We start from the raw sequence: 20,624 nt of genomic DNA on the forward strand, positions 1-20,624 counted from the left end.
TGCAGATGTGTTGCACAATATGTCTAGCATGCCCACAGCTGTGTTGCATTGCACTCATCAGTTCTGAACACACGGTGAGTACGTAAAGATGCCTAGAGCAATAGCATCTCCCAGCGAGTGTGAAGTGCATGCTGTCATTAAATTTCTTCATGATGAGGGGTGCATTGCAACTGAAATTCGATGATGAATGAGTAATGTGTATGGTGAAACTTTCGTGAGTGGCAGAAAAGTGCAGCAATGATGCAGGAACTTTGAAGCAGGATGTACCACTCCTCATGATGCAGGTAGTCAGGGAAGGAAGTGAGTATCAACCATGATTTTGTTCAGCAAGTGGCTCTGGCAGTTCAAGAAAATCATCAGTTCACAATTTCTGTGTTGTGTGATTCATTTCCCGAAGTTTCAAGATCAGTTATTTATACTGTCAAGAGTGAGAGATTCCAATACCCCAAACTCTGTGCAAGATGCTTCCTGAGATTGTTGAGTGGATATTATTCTTCATACCATTTTATCTAAAGAATTGGAAACCATGATGTGAAAGTCATAATGATAATAGTAGAATTAGTAAAAGAGACTGGAAGGGCAAAAACCTGTGGCTTCTTTTCTGTGAAAGTAGAGAAGAGTGGAAAAAGATATGGCAGGGTAACTGCACTTCTGGTAGCCTGTTGGTAACCATCTAAATGGTAGTGTGATAGTGGCAGAAACAAAAGAAATAAGGAAAAGTAATCTAATAGATATTTTAAAGTATCAGTATTCAAAACAAGGAATATAAATTTAAAAAATACAAAAAAGACTGTCATAATGGTTCACTAAATGCAATTTGATGTGAATGGGCCATTGTAGTTATCAAGAAAGTGGAGTGGAATGACTGAATGAGTGGATAAACAAATGAAGACCTTCATGTTCCTGCAAGCATCTAGGGAAATAAGGGTCAATGTGGACAGAACTGTGCATTACTAGGACAAGCTTAATATACCTGAAGTGCAGCAAGTGCCCCTGTGGTGCCCACTAATGACTGTTTCTTTTCAGTTTCTGACCACTCTATTGGCACTTAGCACACTTGTGTGTTGAATATTTTTAACAGAGGTCTGTACCAACTGGATTCACATTCATGTGGTCGGTGATTCAAATCCCCATATGCATGCACAGATTTAGATTTTATGTGGTTTCCCTGAATCCTTTAAGGTAAAACCAGGACTGGTTTTTGTAAAAGTGACATTTTCAGTTTCCTTCCTAATCATTTCCCAATTTGAGTATGTGCACTATCCCTGATGATCTCCTTGTCAACAGACATTATACTCTAATCATATTTCGTCTTTCGTATAAAATGTTCAAGTTCAGCGACATTACCATAAGACCGATTGCTCCTGTTAGGATCATAAATTTCTGTTTTATATATTTTTAGTCCCTGATTTTGTCTGCCTAATACCTTAGTGTACCTAATCACTTATCTACACAGTGGAAAGTATTTACACAATAGAAAGTACTTAAAATTATGCGGTACTTTCATACATACTCATAATGTATGAACATAATTGAAACAATTGATGGTACCAAAAACCACATCACAGGTCATTTTGGCTTTAATAAAATGCAATGATTACATATTCCAGTTTGAGAATATGTAATATCCGCAGGTCTGATGAAGAAAAGCTCTTAGGTTTCCATTGGATGACAGTGTAGATATTCCACAGTGCTTCAACTGAGTGTCAAGGCCATAAGTTTTTGGTGAAGTGGCTTTATCACCTAGCTGGAACTACTAGAACTTTTCACTAACAATATATGCTTGAAAAGTCTACATTCGTACACAAATATGATAGCAAAAACAATTTTTGTTTAATTTCTCCTATCTACAGAGTTCACATGTATCCAAGAAAGGCATTAAATAGAGAGATGTCTAAAACTGTGGCAACCTTACCTATGTGTTTGCTTAATACTATAAAAATATTCAGTAGGAAACATTTGTATAGTGGAATGACTACTGTTCTGTTCATAAACACTGGCTGGATACTAACTGAACACAGGTTGCTTCCCTAATGGCGAAATGGTTCAACATTTGAGTCAGCCAGGAATGTATTCTTGGCATGAGATGTTAGTGACTGTCTCATGTGTTTCAGTGTAAATGTATTAAAAATCAGATTTTATTTAGTGTAAGATATGCCAAACTAAGAGTTTCAGAACTTCTAATAGTTTACATTTCATCCTTTACGAAAGCCATTTAATTTATATAATAAATCCCACACTGGTGCTGATTTACTTTTTGAATGTCCTGTTACATGGTGGCAATGCAATAACTGTAGCAGCTGATGATGCAGTATGAAATTTCCTGGTATGTCAAATTTCCTGGTATGTCATATTACCCCCCATGAACCATGGACCTTGCCGTTGGTGGGGAGGCTTGCGTGCCTCAGCGATACAGATGGCCGTACCGTAGGTGCAACCACAACGGAGGGGTATCTGTTGAGAGGCCAGACAAACATGTGGTTCCTGAAGAGGGGCAGCAGCCTTTTCAGTAGTTGCAGGGGCAACAGTCTGGATGATTGACTGATCTGGCCTTGTAACATTAACCAAAACGGCCTTGCTGTGCTGGTACTGCGAACGGCTGAAAGCAAGGGGAAACTACAGCCGTAATTTTTCCCGAGGACATGCAGCTCTACTGTATGATTAAATGATGATGGCGTCCTCTTGGGTAAAATATTCCGGAGGTAAAATAGTCCCCCATTCGGATCTCCGGGCGGGGACTACTCAAGAGGACGTCGTTATCAGGAGAAAGAAAACTGGCGTTCTGCGGATCGGAGCGTGGAATGTCAGATCACTTAATCGGGCAGGTAGGTTAGAAAATTTGAAAAGGGAAATGGATAGGTTAAAGTTAGATATAGTGGGAATTAGTGAAGTTCGGTGGCAGGAGGAACAAGACTTTTGGTCAGGTGATTACAGGGTTATAAATACAAAATCAAATAGGGGTAATGCTGGAGTAGGTTTAATAATGAATAAAAAAATAGGAGTGCGGGTTAGCTACTACAAACAGCATAGTGAACGCATTATTGTGGCCAAGATAGACACAAAGCCCATGCCTACTACAGTAGTACAAGTTTATATGCCAACTAGCTCTGCAGATGATGAAGAAATAGATGAAATGTATGACGAGATAAAAGAAATTATTCAGGTAGTGAAGGGAGACGAAAATTTAATAGTCATGGGTGACTGGAATTCATCAGTAGGAAAAGGGAGAGAAGGAAACATAGTAGGTGAATATGGATTGGGGGGAAGGAATGAAAGAGGAAGCCGCCTTGTAGAATTTTGCACAGAGCATAGCTTAATCATAGCTAACACTTGGTTCAAGAATCATGAAAGGAGGCTGTATACATGGAAGAAGCCTGGAGATACTGACAGGTTTCAGATAGATTATATAATGGTAAGACAGAGATTTAGGAACCAGGTTTTAAATTGTAAGACATTTCCTGGGGCAGACGTGGATTCTGACCACAATCTATTGGTTATGAACTGCAGATTGAAACTGAAGAAACTGCAAAAAGGTGGGAATTTAAGGAGATGGGACCTGGATAAACTGAAAGAACCAGAGGTTGTAGAGAGTTTCAGGGAGAGCATAAGGGAACAATTGACAGGAATGGAGGAAAGAAATACAGTAGAAGAAGAATGGGTAGCTTTGAGGGATGAAGTAGTGAAGGCAGCAGAGGATCAAGTAGGTAAAAAGACGAGGGCTAATAGAAATCCTTGGTTAACAGAAGAAATATTGAATTTAATTGATGAAAGGAGAAAATATAAAAATGCAGTAAATGAAGCAGGCAAAAAGGAATACAAACGTCTCAAACATGAAATCGACAGGAAGTGCAAAATGGCTAAGCAGGGATGGCTAGAGGACAAATGTAAGGATGTAGAGGCTTGTCTCACTAGGGGTAAGATAGATACTGCCTACAGGAAAATTAAAGAGACATTTGGAGAGAAGAGAACCACTTGTATGAATATCAAGAGCTCAGATGGCAACCCAGTTCTAAGCAAAGAAGGGAAGGCAGAAAGGTGGAAGGAGTATATAGAGGGTTTATACAAGGGCGATGTACTTGAGGACAATATTATGGAAATGGAAGAGGATGTAGATGAAGACGAAATGGGAGATAAGATACTGCGTGAAGAGTTTGACAGAGCACTGAAAGACCTGAGTCGAAACAAGGCCCCGGGAGTAGACAACATTCCATTAGAACTACTGATAGCCTCGGGAGAGCCAGTCATTACAAAACTCTACCATCTGGTGAGCATGATGTATGAGACAGGCGAAATACCCTCAGACTTCAAGAAGAATATAATAATTCCAATCCCAAAGAAAGCAGGTGTTGACAGATGTGAAAATTACCGAACTATCAGTTTAATAAGTCACAGCTGCAAAATACTAACGCGAATTCTTTACAGACGAATGGAAAAACTGGTAGAAGCTGACCTCGGGGAAGATCAGTTTGGATTCCGTAGAAATGTTGGAACACGTGAGGCAATACTGACCTTACGACTTATCTTGGAAGAACGATTAAGAAAAGGCAAACCTACGTTTCTAGCATTTGTAGACTTAGAGAAAGCTTTTGACAATGTCGACTGGAATACTCTCTTTCAAATTCTGAAGGTGGCAGGGGTAAAATACAGGGAGCGAAAGGCTATTTACAATTTGTACAGAAACCAGATGGCAGTTATAAGAGTCGAGGGGCATGAAAGGGAAGCAGTGGTTGGGAAAGGAGTGAGACAGGGTTGTAGCCTCTCCCCGATGTTATTCAATCTGTATATTGAGCAAGCAGTAAAGGAAACAAAAGAAAAATTCGGAGTAGGTATTAAAATTCATGGAGAAGAAGTAAAAACTTTGAGGTTCGCCGATGACATTGTAATTCTGTCAGAGACAGCAAAGGACTTGGAAGAGCAGTTGAACGGAATGGACAGTGTCTTGAAAGGAGGATATAAGATGAACATCAACAAAAGCAAAACAAGGATAATGGAATGTGGTCGAATTAAGTCGGGTGATGCTGAGGGAATTAGATTAGGAAATGAGACACTTAAAGTAGTAAAGGAGTTTTGCTATTTGGGGAGCAAAATAACCGATGATGGTCGAAGTAGAGAGGATATAAAATGTAGACTGGCAATGGCAAGGAAAGCGTTTCTCAAGAAGAGAAATTTGTTAACATCGAGTATAGATTTAGGTGTCAGGAAGTCGTTTCTGAAAGTATTTGTATGGAGTGTAGCCATGTATGGAAGTGAGACATGGACGATAACTAGTTTGGACAAGAAGAGAATAGAAGCTTTCGAAATGTGGTGCTACAGAAAAATGCTGAAGATAAGGTGGGTAGATCACGTAACTAATGAGGAGGTATTGAATAGGATTGGGGAGAAGAGAAGTTTGTGGCACAACTTGACTAGAAGAAGGGATCGGTTGGTAGGACATGTTTTGAGGCATCAAGGGATCACAAATTTAGCATTGGAGGGCAGCGTGGAGGGTAAAAATCGTAGAGGGAGACCAAGAGATGAATACACTAAGCAGATTCAGAAGGATGTAGGTTGCAGTAGGTACTGGGAGATGAAGAAGCTTGCACAGGATAGAGTAGCATGGAGAGCTGCATCAAACCAGTCTCAGGACTGAAGACCATAACAACAACAATGTCATATTAAAAGTTCCTGATGTGTCTTCTCACAAGACATCACCTTGAGCTTAGAGTTAATGTTGTGTGTGTGTGTGTGTGTGTGTGTGTGTGTGTGTGTGTGTGGGTTTTTTTTTTTTTTTTTTTTTTTTCAGGTGCTCTTTCAATTTGGGTTTCACATGCAGCAACCTATGCTAAGTTTGTTTACAACTGTGTTGTTGTTAAAGTAATCTGTTAGGGTAATGAAATAAAATCCTAGTTAAATAGTCATTGTAGATGTTTTTATATGTATATAATATCAGATTTGCATATATATTTGATTTTGCAGGAGTCCGAAGGGCAGAAATATTTTCATGCAGTGGTTACGACTGATGGCATTTGTAATGATTATGCCATTGGTCAATTACGATATTTTATCCATCAGGAACTGAAGTTCATATGGAGCAGTAGCTTAAACAGATTCTATCGACTGCATGGACTGGATGACCAGAGTCTAACGTTGTCTGAAATTCTGGATGGAAGCAAAGGTCACAATTCTGAAGTACGGCAACAGATGTAAGTGTCTCATTACACAACAAATACTATGCACATACTGTCATTTTAGTAGTGATTCATTACATCCTCTGAATGAGACTGTTCCAAATGTGACCCATAGAACACTGGAATGAAAAGTGCTTGCCTTCTCTGTCAAGGTAAGCATATGTGAGCAAGCACGTTCACTGTGGAATCCTGTCTTACCACAAGTATGTTTATCTCGTGTAGCATAAGGGAATATTTCAGCTGTATGTCTAACACTGCATCATATCAGTAGTAGCAACAATAACTTACAGAACACATCATCATGGTTCAATTTTTGGTAAAAATATGTTCTTGTATGTTATAAGCTACCTAGTACAAAGCAGAAATTAATGCACAGGAACTATAGGTTATCACTCAGCACAGCTCTGATCAGTTAAAGTGTGATAAAAGAAACCAACTTGCTGCCAGACTGGCAATAATGATGTGTTGGTAAGCCCTTTGTTTTTGTACATATACCTCTGAATCAATACTCTGCACTCCATGTTATACACACGGCACAGCAGTTGTTTCTTTTCCTGTTCCACTTGCAAATAGAATGAGGGAAGAAACTATTGTCAATGTGCCTCTGTATGGACCCTAATGTCTCTTACCTTATCATCGTGGTGCTTACGCACAGTGTATGTTGGAGGCAACAGAATCATTCTGCAGTCAGTTTCAAATGCTGGTTCTCTAAATTATCTCAATATAGGTCCTCAAAAAGAAAATCACCTTCCCTCCATGGTTTCCCATTTGAGTTCCTGAAGCATATGCGTAACACCTTTACAGATAAACCACACTTTCCAGGAACTCTCCCAAAAAACCAAAGTTGACCATTCGCCATACCTGTCACAATCCATGCATTCTTGTTCCATTTCATATCGCTTTGCAACGTTACACCCAGATACTTAAATGATGTGACTTGTGTCAAGCAGGACACTACTAATGCTGTATACAAAACATGACAGGTTTGTTTTTCCTACTGATCCTAACTTGCAAAAAAGTAGTATTACTGTGTTCCTCAAGCTTAACAAAATGTTTTTGAATCTGTCCTAAGCTGAATTTTCCACAACCACATTGTGTACACCTTCTTCTTGCCACCCCCTCCCCTCCTTTTCCCCTTTTCTTTTCCTCTCTAGCCAGTTTCTAACAACATCGTTTGCACAATTGTATCTACTGGCTCCTCTCCCCTCATGGGGCTTAACAAATTGTGTGGAGGCACATGACTTGAAATAGCCTGTTGTGTATAATAGAGATGCGCAGATTACTGCTGTCACAGTAGGAAGCACACTGTTTGTCGGAAACTCCAGTTACGTGTCAGCTAACCAGATGTTACCAGCTCTAGTTCAGATAAGAAAGTTGTTAGGTAGGGAATTGTAAAGTTTATGAACTTTGTGTGCCTCTGAGTAGAGAGTCTGGCGAGTGGAGGTCAGCTTTGATGGAACATGGAAGCTTGTCAAGACACAGCAGTTGTACAGCTCACTATCCATGTAAAGCATAGTACAACCAGTCTTATGTCTCCCTCAAGAGATTAGTAAACATTCCTAAGTATTGTAGTGTCAAGGCTGACATTTGATGTCTGTGCCAATGCTCATCTCAGTAAATTGATAGAAAAAGTTAAAATTCACTTAACAGTATTAAAATATGATTACTGCTGATCCAAGGATGAGTTGCCCTCTTATGAGTCATATTCAGTGTGGATGAGGACTCTGTTAAGGTCTGAGAAATGTTTCTGTGGCATTCTGGAGAACCATTAATCCATGTGGAAGACACACTGAATCAGTTTAGCTACAGTTTAATCGTCAAAGTCAATTCATTCTTATGTGTTAATTATCTTTGTGAAGAAGAAGAAGAAGAAGAAGAAGAAGAAGAAGAAGAAGAGGGGAATCTGCCATCTTTCCCCAATCCAAACTTGTACTCCAATTCTGATGACATCGTTGATGATGGGACAATTAATCTAATCTTCCTTTCTCTGTTTTTTACATGACTACAGGTGTATGCAAATTGTTGGAACAACACTATCAAGTACCTCTCTGCCCCCTGCCCCAAAATCATCATTATGTCAGGCTACAACTGTGTGCTGGCCCAGGACTTGAAAGTGGGCGCTCTGCCTTTTGTGGATAATACTCTGAGTGGGCTATTATGGGTGAGTAGATTGTGGGTCATTCCTGGCTAGCTCACATAGTAAGAGCATAGCCTGTAAAACACAAGGTTCAATACAGTTATAACACAGTTTTAGTCTACCAGGAAGTTTCTTCATGTTACCCATTTGAATCTTCAGCTGTACGTCGTGTTGGTAGTGCTGCAAACGTCATGGCTCCTCATACCTTATAGCGATTCTATTGTACTTAAAAAAAGCTTTATTTGGCCGTACATTTGTGTCAGTGACAAATTTAATATAATGTTTTGCACACACATTCGTTAAAAGAAGAAAAAACAACTTAAAAACATGTAACTATGAAATGTTAGAATGTCAACAGATACTGGTGGTAGGAGGGAAGAAATTAAATAACTCTCATGGACCAACATGCATTGTTTGAAATTCATCTGCAGCAGGAAATTGCCAGAGACATCTGCTCCCCTTGTCAGGGGCAGCCAAACCAAAGGGTGGAGTCACAAATTGTGAGTGGAGTGGCTACATGACCAGGAGCTTCCAACTACCAGCTTTCAGAGGCTACACATGAGAAACTAGGATGGCACACAACACCAGTGAATAGAGTAGAGCCTCAGTTTGTGCATTTGTGAGAGAAGAAGGCAATCTTTAGTAGTTATTGCAAATATCTTAGAATCGAGTAATGCCAGGTGGTGATATGAGGGCCACCTTGATGGTGTCTGTGGGAGAATATGCTGAAACCACTGAGAGTCACAGTGATGGGTGTCTTTATGGCAAAAAGCTTGCTATAAACATAGTTCTTCATATGCAACTCACTCACTCCCACAAATGAAAAGCAAGATGGTCAGAACAAGAAAATATAAACAAATATAAGTTCTGTCATGTGCTGGTGACCCAAATCTATAGCCCTGGTGCTATGAGAACAGCTCATCTGAATGTGACGACCGCATAGGCACAGACGAAGTGGCCCACACTTATGCACGTATGATGCCACCATATTTTATGGACTCTGGTGAAAATGGATGAGGTACTAAAGCACAACTTGTTTATTCTCAACCAGATATCAGATCTAGTAACAGCGCAACCCAGATCCAGATTAAATCTTGGCTCAGAAAAGCTCACCTCACAACAGTGGTACATTCTGAACACACAAACAAATTCTTTTGCAGAGTTAGTATAAATCCAAAAAGATGCTGAGCATCCCCTGACCATCTCCAATATGGAGAGCCCCTCAGGAGGAGTAGAACAATAGCTTAAAATAAGAATCTCCTTTTGTTGCTAAGGAAGTGACACGAAATGCACACACACGTTCAAACACAGAGTAAAAAACTTTACGAGAAGAAATAGAAGAAGTTAGAGTCACCACAATGAATCAAAGCCAGCAACTTGGGAAGCTACATGAAACTTTCAAGGGAAAACAAATTAGAAACTGTGTGAATTGTGCTTTAGGCCCATTTTTGGAAGGACAAGAGCAATCATTGAATATTACTTAGGTCAGTAATTGTGTACACACTATGCGATCTGTAATAAATGACCAGAGTTAAGGGAAAATGAAGCACATTTGTCTCCAGGGATAAAAAGGAAAATTGGATGTAGAACCACATTGAGTTATGAGGATTAGTCTACGTATTGATGCTAGACTTATTGGTTTTGGACCTTTAATCCAGTGGCTCTTCACCATACCTACCTTTTATTTAAGCATGCATCATTATAGAAATATCAAAACATTTAAACCAACATGATTAATACAGTGTTGGAACAGCTTTAGCTTTCCATACAGTTGTGATCTGTTATGGATGGAAGTAGAAAACTCATTGAGTGTTTTAAAATGAACTATGCTATTGGGACATGTGAAGTCACAAGCACCATGGGGGGCCCAGATAGTCTGTGTGAGTACAAGTTTGGTAGCCCTGGAAGCACTGAGCTAGGGGCTGGTGAGCAGTGCCAGTCCTCTATTACTGAGAGACCTAGGCATGCGTCATCAACCATGTGACTTGACTGTAGAAAATGTGTCTCACACGGAATGAAGATCTTCATTTAACAGCCTGCACCACAAGGATGGTACAAACACTCATTAAAGAAAATTCGGTTTCAAACTGTTTTCTATGCCTATCAAGTGGATGGCTGTTGAGATGAAACACGCCATTTAGAGGAGAACCTCGGGAGCATATACCACACCCCAGATGTATTAGTCTTGTGCAGATGTGCACAGCTGTGTGTCTTTATTAATCATACTTTCTGTAGCTGCTTATGAGAAAGATATGGAGTATATTAATTCTCACAGCAGCCCTCTCAATAGTTTGGTTGAGCTTGAACACACACAAGCAAAGATTAGACTAGAAACTAGTAATAGGACACACAATTCATTTGTCAGAATGTGTTTTTAATTCTAAAGAGATGAGGAAAGCTTAGAAAAACATTCACAATTTTTTATTCAGAATGTGTTGTTTGGACTTGTTGGAATACTGGAACTGGTGGAAAGGCTCAGAAATGGGTTAAAATAAATGTCGTGTGACTAGGGCCTCCCATTGGGTAGACCGTTCGCTGGGTGCAAGACTTTAGACTTGACTCCACTTTGGCGACTTGCGTGTCAATGGGGATGAAATGATGATGATTAGGACAACACAACACCCAGTCCCTGAGTGGAGAAATTTTCCGACCTAGCCGGGAATCGAACCCGGGCCCTTAGGATTGACATTCTGTCGCGCTGACCACTCAGCTACCAGGGGCGGACAGAAATGGGTTAATAGAAAATTACACCTCACATTTAGAAGCATTGTTCTAGAATGCTAATTGTCACAGGAGTATCTAGTTGTGAATAAGTTGCACAACTCTCTTAAATTACAGTGAAGGGGTTGTCATGCAAAAATCACTGTTCAAAAGAATTAGGGGAGCATGTGTGTCAACATGTGGTATGTTAAATCTATTTTGATACAGGTAGAACATGTGGTCTGATTGCATGACTTGAGATCTTTGCTTTCAATGTAGAGAACAATTAAAATCATTCATCAGCTGTTGGCTGTGTTATTCATTACAGTGTCAGGTCACCCCTCAGAAGGAAGTGAGTATCTGTATCCCAGCGTTTTGTAGTGAGGTACACAGATGGCAGTTGTCATTTGTGGACTGTGGATTCAGCCGAGCACATGCACTGTGATATCTTAATGCAGTGCAGGTTACAAGGGCAGTCAGTTTGATCCAGAAATGGACTTTGTCATGTTGCTGCAGGTACCAATATCTCCATGCATCATCTGTAAGTTGCGGACACGCTACAGGGAGACAGATTAGTACGTGAGGCGAGTTGTACAACGTTGCAGACACATTACAACCTCACATGAAGACTGATATCTGACTACCTCTGCAGTGCAGCATCATACAGATACTACCAGAGCACTACAAGACAATCTGAGAAGGGCCACTGGAGCCGCTGTGTCCGATCAGATTGTAATGAACAGGTTATGTGAAACGATCTTACATCTCAGACATCCTGTTCGAGTATCCTGCTTGACCCAACAATGCCTTGCATCTCGCCTTCAGTTCTGCCTTTCCTGTGTCAATTGGCACTTCCTCAATGGCCAAACATGTTATTCACAGACAAGTGCAGGTATACTCGGACGCAAGAAGATGGCCGTGATCATGTCGGAAACCTGTGGTGAGCAATTCTGTGATATTGTTGGGAGGCTTAAGTGTTGACATCTATACAGATCTCACCATTGTCCATGGCCACCTTAATGCCAGGCAGTACATAAACTAGATCCTGTTGGAACATCTACTGGCTGCTGCATAGAGTAGGGACGCTGAATTTTTCTACTGGCAGTACTTATGCAGCAGGCATCAGCAGCGTCTTTTGAAGGTTGGACATAGAAGTAATGGAATGGCTGGCCGTGAGTCCGTACCTAATCCCCATCCTGCATATGTGGGACATGCTTGACAGAGGTGTTCGTGGTCATCCTGTTCCATCACAGATTCTCCAAGAAATCTCATAGGCTCTCATTGAAGAATGAGAACAGATACCACATGGTGATCTCTGTAGACTCATGCAGAGCATGCCACATAGATGTCAGGCTGTGAAATACGCTCACAGATGACATACGTGTTATTGGACCTCTCAAAGTCCAATGAAAAGAACGCTGGATAACAGGATGAATTATTGTTTCCACTTTGTTTTCGATACATGTCAGACATTTTAGTTATTTTTATGTAAATGATTGAGGGCATAATGATGTTTCGTTGTGTACTTAATTGGTGAAAGATAAAGGTAAAACTTGACAACGTATCCAGTCCTTAGCTATTGCTCAGTGGGGTATGGGGCAGATGTCCAAAGCTGTCTTCCCCTAATTCTTTTCAGCAGTTTGTCATGAACACTTAAGGGAAGACTGGAACACTAATGTCAAAAGTAATATGAAAAGTACAAGAATTAAGATATCTGATAAAGATTATGGCTTATTAACTGAATTTTAACAAGCTGTAGGTGCCATAATTTATTACATAATTGATATGCCTAAGGGTATGACCGACCTTACATGTCCAATTCTTTAAAAAGCTTAAAATTTCTGTGATTTTAATACACCACAGCCACATGTAAGAACCAAAAATTGGCAGAAACTGCAGAAAAGCAGCTCATGAATGGGAAAATCACCTGTATGTCTGTCTCCCTGTGTTGCAACAAAACTCATTCTATCTAGACTAGATGTTACCTTATGTACTTGTAGGAATAGGAAATCCATTAGATGGTTGAAAACTTTTCAGGCATTCCAGCAGTTGATGTTGTGGTAATTGCAGCATATTTCTGTGACAGCTGTTTGTAATCTTCAGGAGCAACTGTGCGTAGCTGTTGTGGCTCGCCAGTGTATCCATTGGTTCACTAGGAAAGTGCATTTGCCGGGAGGCAGTGTTATATCATAGCGACATGGGACTTGAATATCCAGAGCCCCCTGTCAGAGAAACTGCCTGCGGACCCCAATGTATGCAAGCTTGCAAGGTGTTGGTGGTCAGCATTGTTGTCATGGTTTTGATTCCCCATTGGTGTGATTGTACTGAATTTATGTGCAGCCAGTAATGCATCCTCTTAAGGCATTCTCACACTTAACATGAGAGCAGATATGGCTTTGGAGCTAGACAATTTTTGGTGATGTCACAACTTGTAATTTCACATTGCAGAGTATTCCTAAACATCAAAGAAGGAATCACACACACACCAGATTTTTGGTGTGTGGATTGAAATGTGCCAGTGAGTCACAACATTCCTTTTTGCATCACAAGCACAACTAGGATGATGCCATATTGGATTACGTCATTTGCAGTTGTGAGCTATGAATATACTTTATTCCAAAGCACTGGCAAATTGAGGATCCTCAAAAATACATTTTTCTTTTTTTACAATTTCTTGTAATAAAATGATGGCAAAAAACAAATCTGTGGTTTAAGGTTTTTGTATTTGTATTATTTTAAATTGGGTTCTACGGAAATATTCCTTTTCAAAACATGGGCCTAAAACTTGTCGTTTTTAGTAAGGTATGCTATAAGTAAATACCAGGTTGCCCCCCACCCCTTGTTGCCCCCCCCCCCCTTGTGGCTCCTGCTCATCCCATCCCCCTCATTGCCCTAGGGAACCCTCCAACCCCCACCCATTGCCCACCAGCCCCCTCCCACCCTCCACTTTCTTGTTCCTTCTCTGCCCCCACCTCTGTATCACCCCATTTGTGTTCCACCTCCTTTCCCACCTGTTGCAGCACCATCTCCCTATCCCGTAGTTACAGTAACATCTTCCTTCCCACTCCGCCACCCCACCTTCCCCACCCTCAATCACAGCACCATCTCCCTACTCACTTGAATTTCTGTATCTCTGCCCCCCCCCCCTCCCATCTTTCTATTCCTCTCTTACCCCCTCCCCCTCCCCACAGGAGCCTCAAGGTTCTTTCTTGAATTCGTACATGGCGCACATGAGGCCCCAAGCTATTTCGGCCCATTCTTCATTCCCTGGCTGCATTTCCTTCACCCTGCCCCCTCCCTCCCTATCCTTGCTTCTTTCCCGTTGCCACCTCCTTCCCCTCTCTTGGTATACTGTTGCTATCTACCTGATTTCCTGTATTCATTGCAATTTTGTTCCTTTTGCCTGTTCTTTCATCCTTGTTGGCGCTTAGGTCCCCACTGTGAGCCATGTGGGGACCCCCCCCCCCCCCCTCCCTCTCTCGAATTTCATTGAAGTAGTTGTGCAAGGCATCTCCTCCACTATTCCTCATGCTGCTGGCACTCCTGTCCCCCTATCCACAGGTCCTTCTCGTCATTGGCCAGTACCGCAGTAGACCAAGGATGTCGAAATCACTGTCCAGGACTGCCGACGGGTGCTGCAGCATTTCAAGCTACACCCTTCACAGACCAACCTCCTCACTTTTAAGCGTCTCTATACTAAGGCTTATTACCTCATCAAATGGAGTAAAAAGGAATGCTGGGAGCACTATGTTTCTTCCCTGGGGATGGATGCCTCTTCGTCACAGGTTTGGTCAAAGCTCTGTAGCCTTCTGGGCTGCCAGTGACAGTCAGCTGTCCAGGGTCTGAACCTCCAAGGTTCCCTGTGCTCTGATCCATTGATCCTCGCAGAACACCTCATGACACACTTTGTGATAGCATCATTGTCCTCTTTCTACCCTACTACCTTTCTCCTGCAGAAATGCAGAGTTGAACAGACCCGCTTCAGTTTCATCCCATACCATGTTGATTCCTATAATGCACCTTTCGCTGAATGGGAGTGGGTGCAGGCTCTTAGTTCTTCACAAGACACAGCCCTGGGGCTGGATTTCATCCACAACCAGATGATCCAACACTTGGACGTTCCCCAGAGGCAACAGCTTCTCAGGGTCTTCAACCACATTTGGCTCACAGGTGCTTTTCCATCACAATGGTGAGGTAGTATAGTTATCCTCGTCCTTAAACCTGGGAAAACCCAATGTCTCTCGACAGCTACCACCCAAGTAGCCTTATAAATGTACTTTGTAAACTCCTCGAAAGTATGGTCAACTTCAGATTATTTTGGGTACTCAAATCTCAGGGCCTTTTGTCCCCATATCAATGTGGCTTCCGGGCAGGGGCATCTCCAACTGACCATTTACTCTGATTGGAATTAGCCATCCAACAAGCTTCTACTCACCACCGGCACCTTGTCGCGGCCTTCTTTGACCTACATAAAGCGTATGACATGGCTTGGCACCATCACATTTTAGTTACCCTCCATGACTGGGGCTTCCATGGTCCCCTTCCAATTTTTAGCCACGAGTTATCATCTTACTTGCTCTTCCGGGTTCGAGTTGGCACTTCACTCAGCACCCCTCAGATTCAGGAGAATGGTATCCCAATCTTCCTCATTGCCATCAATGGGCTTGCAACCTCTGTGTGGTTTCTGGTTACCCCGGCGTCGTACGTCGACGATTTTTGCATCTGGTGCAGCTCCCACGCGGTAGTGTCTGCTGAGCACCAACTCCAAGGCACCATCCAATGGGCCTCTGCGTGGGCCACTTCCCATGGCTTCCAGTTTTCTCCCTCCACAATGCAGATTATGCACTTTTGTCATCAACCCACAGTATATCCCAATCTAGAACTTCATTTAGGCTACCAGCTCCTCGATGTTGTAGCACAATCCTGTTTCTTGGGTTGTATTTTTGATAACAAGCTGACATAGCTGCCCCACATTCACCACCTAAAGGCCACATGTATACAGAAGCTTAATGCTCTCTGCCTCGTGGCTCACACATCTTGGGGTGCAGACCATCCCATTCTACTCTTGCCATCCTTTGGTCTGTGCTATCCATGGTCTTCTCTTTGCCCTTGAGTGTGCTGCCTGTTCAGTCATCTTTCTCTGGGTCCCAAGTCACGTGGGCATCCCAGGGAATGAATTGGCTGACCGTTAGTTGGCTAGAGGGGCAGATACTTACCCCTCATTTCCTTCCATGGTTCCAGCTGTGGATATGCGGATCTATCTCAAATCTCTCTCTGCCCAACAGTAGAATTCTATCTGGAGTGCTACTGCTCATAGTAATAAACTCCACACAATCAAGGAGTTTACTGCAGTTTGGCGGTCTTCTTTCTGCTTCTCTCAGGAGTGGTCCACTGTTTCACGCCATTTATGCATTGGTCATACCCAGATCACCCATTGTTTCCTCCTATGTAATGACCCACCCCCACAATGTGGTTGTGGAGCCATCTCACATGTTGGTGGAATGTCCCCTTCTTTCGGCCCTTCATGTTAAGTATAGTCTTCCTGATTAGCATAAAATTCATGGACAGTTGCACTGGTCCTCAGTTTCCTCCGTGAAAGTGGTTTCTATTTCCAGATATAAGATTCTCCTTTAGTCTTGGAGCATGGACAGGTTGGTTGTGGTTGGTTCTTTTGTTACAGTCTTCTCGGTCTGTGATCCCATGACTGCCCCCACCCCCACCCCACCCCCTTTTTCCAGTTTTTAGATTTGGTCTCACCATTTATGCTTTTACTGAGTGTGTTTAATGTTCATTATTTTATAATTTGACTCCCCTGACTGAATCTATCCTCTTTTAGCAGACCCTTTTTCTTCTGTAACTCACTTCAGAACCTTGGGACTGATGACTTCGCTGTTTAGTCCCATAACCCCTCTCAATTAATCAAACAATCATTCATTCCTCTCTTACCCTCACTCTACCCCATCTCTCTAACCCCCCCTGCAGCCCCATCCTGTCTTTGGGTCTTGTAGACAGCTTTGCCCCCACCCCCATCACTGAGCCCCTCCACTGTTCTCTCCCTCACTACCACCTACTGCTACCCCTTTCAGCCCCCCTCCCTCCCCCTATGTCTGGCCTTTTTGCTCCACCCCCTCTCACCACATGATACAAGTGCCCTCCATGTCTGCTGATTCCCACGTCCCACACTCTGTTTCAGCATTTGTGATACTTTGCAGTTTAAAGAAAAATGTTTATAATGTTAACCCCATCTTTCAATGCTGCACTGTATTATAACAGATTTAAATTTTGCCACTCTAACAATAGAAGCTAAGGTGATTCTCTCTCTCTTTTTCAGGTGTTCCCTGTATGGTGAAAATACCATGTCAGTGAAAGTCAAGTCTTATTGGTCATTGTTTGTGAATGAAGTTGTGAATCCATTTTATATTTTTCAAGTCTTCAGTATTACTTTGTGGTCGTTAGATAATTATTATTATTATGCTGGGTGTGTCCTCCTGCTATCAGCACTTTCTATTGGAATATCTTTATGGCATACCAAACAGGTAAAATATAATCTTTTAACATAAATATATTTACATTGGTTTGCTTTGTGGTCAAAATGAAGACTATCTTTATTGTAACATTGTCACTAACTTTTATGTGACTAATATATGTAACAATTCTAATAGGTTGTTAACACATTTCATACATAATACTGTGTGTGCATGTGCGCATGTGTGGAGTATCTGCCCACAGCATTATGTATGGAATATGTTGACAACCCATCAGAATTATTACATATATTGGTTAAATAAATGTTACTGGCAATGTTCCAATAAAGATAGTATTACATGAAGATGTGTTAAAATAAAGGCTATATTTTTATAATAAAGTAGACTCTAACTATCTTGATTTATGTGGCAGGTCAAGCCAAATAACAAAAAAGCAAATAGGCTGGAGTTCTATTAATTCTCTTTTCCGAGCACAGCCATAACATTCAAAACACCCTTCTTTAAGTACCAAACCTAATTTTATTAACAATTTTTGACTTCTTACTTCATCAACTTCACCATTTGCCACCCATTTTGTGATGTCCTCAGCATCAACATCTCACAGCCCGGTACATTTTCTAGCAATGAAAAGATATCATTATTTCCCTCTTTGACTTCAGTTGCACTCATGGATGAAAAGTTGTAATATCCACCTTCATGGTCTATAAAATGTTCAAAGATCGTACAAGTGATATGTTCAGAATCTCTACCCACCCCCGGACAACCACCCTATGACGTCTAGTAATTCAATCCTCTTCAGAATGTTTGCACAGTCTTAATTATCATCAGTCGTCGATATTAACAGATTGAGAAGATGGCAGCAGTACTACTACTTTAGCATTTCAAGGATGCCCTAGTTCATCAGCTGACAGAGCAGTCACATTTGGCTGTAAAAATAATGTTTCGATATCTCCATCTGTGAGTGCATAACTGGTAGAATGCAAAGGTGCATTATCAAGAAACAGAAGAGCCTTCCTTGGTAAACTGTTGTCTTTTAAATATTTCTCTGTGACTTGTATGAATTCATTTTGTAATCAAATTTTAGAGCTTGCTGAATTTATCTGTGCTTTCTTTTGATGAGTGTAATGTATGGGCAATGATTCCTGATTTTTCAGGTTTTTGGAAGCTCAGGGTTTCCATGATTTCCCTATCAATGTAACCCTACATTTCCGGCTGTCATTAGCTTTGCTGCAAGCCAGTATGGTTACTCATTCCTTACTTCTCTTGTATCAAGTTTATGCAGCCTATTTTTGAAGCAAGTATTTTCATAGGGAGAATCTTGCAATTTAAACCTTTTTCATTACAACTGTAAAACTGTTTTCCAGAGATTCTCTCCTCGTTAATTAATTTTGAAAGGTAATCTTTAAACAATGACATAGCCTCTTTGTCAGCAGATAAAGCCTCACCAGTGATGGTAATCTGACAAATACATAATCATTTTTGCAGTCATCCCAGAATCCATCACTGGCAGTAAATTCTGAATCATCATCTATTTTCCACTGAAATTGCAATACTACCTCTTGCAATATTTCCCCATTATCAGGCAAACCTTTTCCTCTTAAATGTTCATGCCACAAAAATAAGGTTTCTTCAACTACTTTACACTTAGGTTTCAACATTGTCTCCCTTATTATTATTTCACTTCCACTAGCTTGTAAATCACACTACTTCTCAATTTCTGCTCAACTTTTCTTCCCGTATACAATAGTTCTTTTTCATATCCCTAACTCCAAAGCAATAGTTTTGGCTGCTACCGTAGGATCCGATTACATCACAGCTCATAACGTAAGGTCCGTAGTCACTACAGGTGTTTTTTGTTCATTTATCACCCATTTCAGACTTTCTAATTAAATACAAGTGACCACACAAAATAATGATTTAACTATGTGTGCACTTTAGATGTCTGATAAGCAACTGAAGGAACAAAGAACACAGGGTTGCCAACAGAGCTACTGCTCTGTGTGTGTACATTGTTGATTGTGAGTATCGTATGTTGAAAAGTGATACCAGTAATTTATTCAACAGTAACAATACAGTACATAACTTGTAATTGTGACTCAAGATGTGCTAGAAGCAAAAATATTTTGAATGGCCACACGGTATTGTAGCCGGTGCATGCTTGCTAAAGCTTTGATGAAGTACAGTACATAAAATCAATGAATCCTCATTTAAAAGTATTATTACAATATTAATCAAGTAATTTGGATAGTACAGATACCAGGTAGTCACAGGCTGGATAGTAGTGTGTGCACTGAACTTCCTTTATTAATATAGATGTTTTACCCTTTCCATTCTAAAGGCGAGTGGTGTTTGTCATTGCCAAATTTGTTTTTCACTCCAGTTTGAGCCCCATTCTGCATGATTTTTTGTAGCTTTCACATTCTCCATTCTTGAATCTGGCTGTAGTAGACGTTAATGCTGCATTGTATGCCCTCTAGGATAGTCTGTGTTAACTGTTCGTCAAACTGGAGCAGTTGTGTTGAAAGAGAGGTTGTAGTTATTACATTAAAGTTAGTAAGTGTGAAATGACTAGTTCATCACGCACAGTTCTCCCTGAGAAGAGACTGTAGAACTTTTAGAGGAATGTCTGAGAGAAAACAAGAGTGACAGTGATTGATTTATAAACAATTTGAGTAAAATGATGATGGAAACTGCCCCCTCCCCTGAAGAGTTTCAAAAGTTTTGCATTGTAATGCTTATGTAAATATATTTGAATGAAAGCACACATTTTGTTTTAATGTATGACCTAATTGTTCATCACTGGCCTCATTATTTCCACAAAGTAACTGGCACAATTCTCTGTGGCATACTCACTGCCCAGGTGGTGGCAATTGAAATAATAGTGCATGGAGACACCCTTTGTCTGTATTATGATGTACAGAGGGCTAAAGAAAAGTGTAATTATAGTTTTATTGTGATTTCAATATTGCGTCTGACGTAGTGAATAAAAAAAATTACTCAGATATGTGATTTTGTGCTTCATGGGAGACCACAGTCGTATAGAACTTTTTTTAAAGAAATTTCTACCATTTGAATGTAAATTACTATTCATTTATCTCACACAATGATGATTTCATCTTTATAGCCATTTTCAGG

The 20,624-nt window shown here is 40.9% G+C and overlaps 1 protein-coding gene across 1 annotated transcript in view; it reads left to right on the forward strand.

Annotated features, from left to right (window-relative positions):
- Positions 1-20,624, forward strand: part of LOC126249633 (polyamine-transporting ATPase 13A3-like) — a 264,428-nt gene that overhangs the window by 54,836 nt on the left and 188,968 nt on the right. Inside the window, exons 2-3 of the mRNA XM_049951311.1 lie at positions 5,956-6,182; positions 17,336-17,540. Of these exons, the coding sequence (XP_049807268.1) occupies positions 5,956-6,182; positions 17,336-17,540 (432 nt within the window). The remainder of the gene's footprint in view (positions 1-5,955; positions 6,183-17,335; positions 17,541-20,624) is intronic.

The sequence above is a fragment of the Schistocerca nitens genome, chromosome 3 (genome assembly GCF_023898315.1).
Source record: "Schistocerca nitens isolate TAMUIC-IGC-003100 chromosome 3, iqSchNite1.1, whole genome shotgun sequence".
NCBI classification, from domain to species: domain Eukaryota; kingdom Metazoa; phylum Arthropoda; class Insecta; order Orthoptera; family Acrididae; genus Schistocerca; species Schistocerca nitens.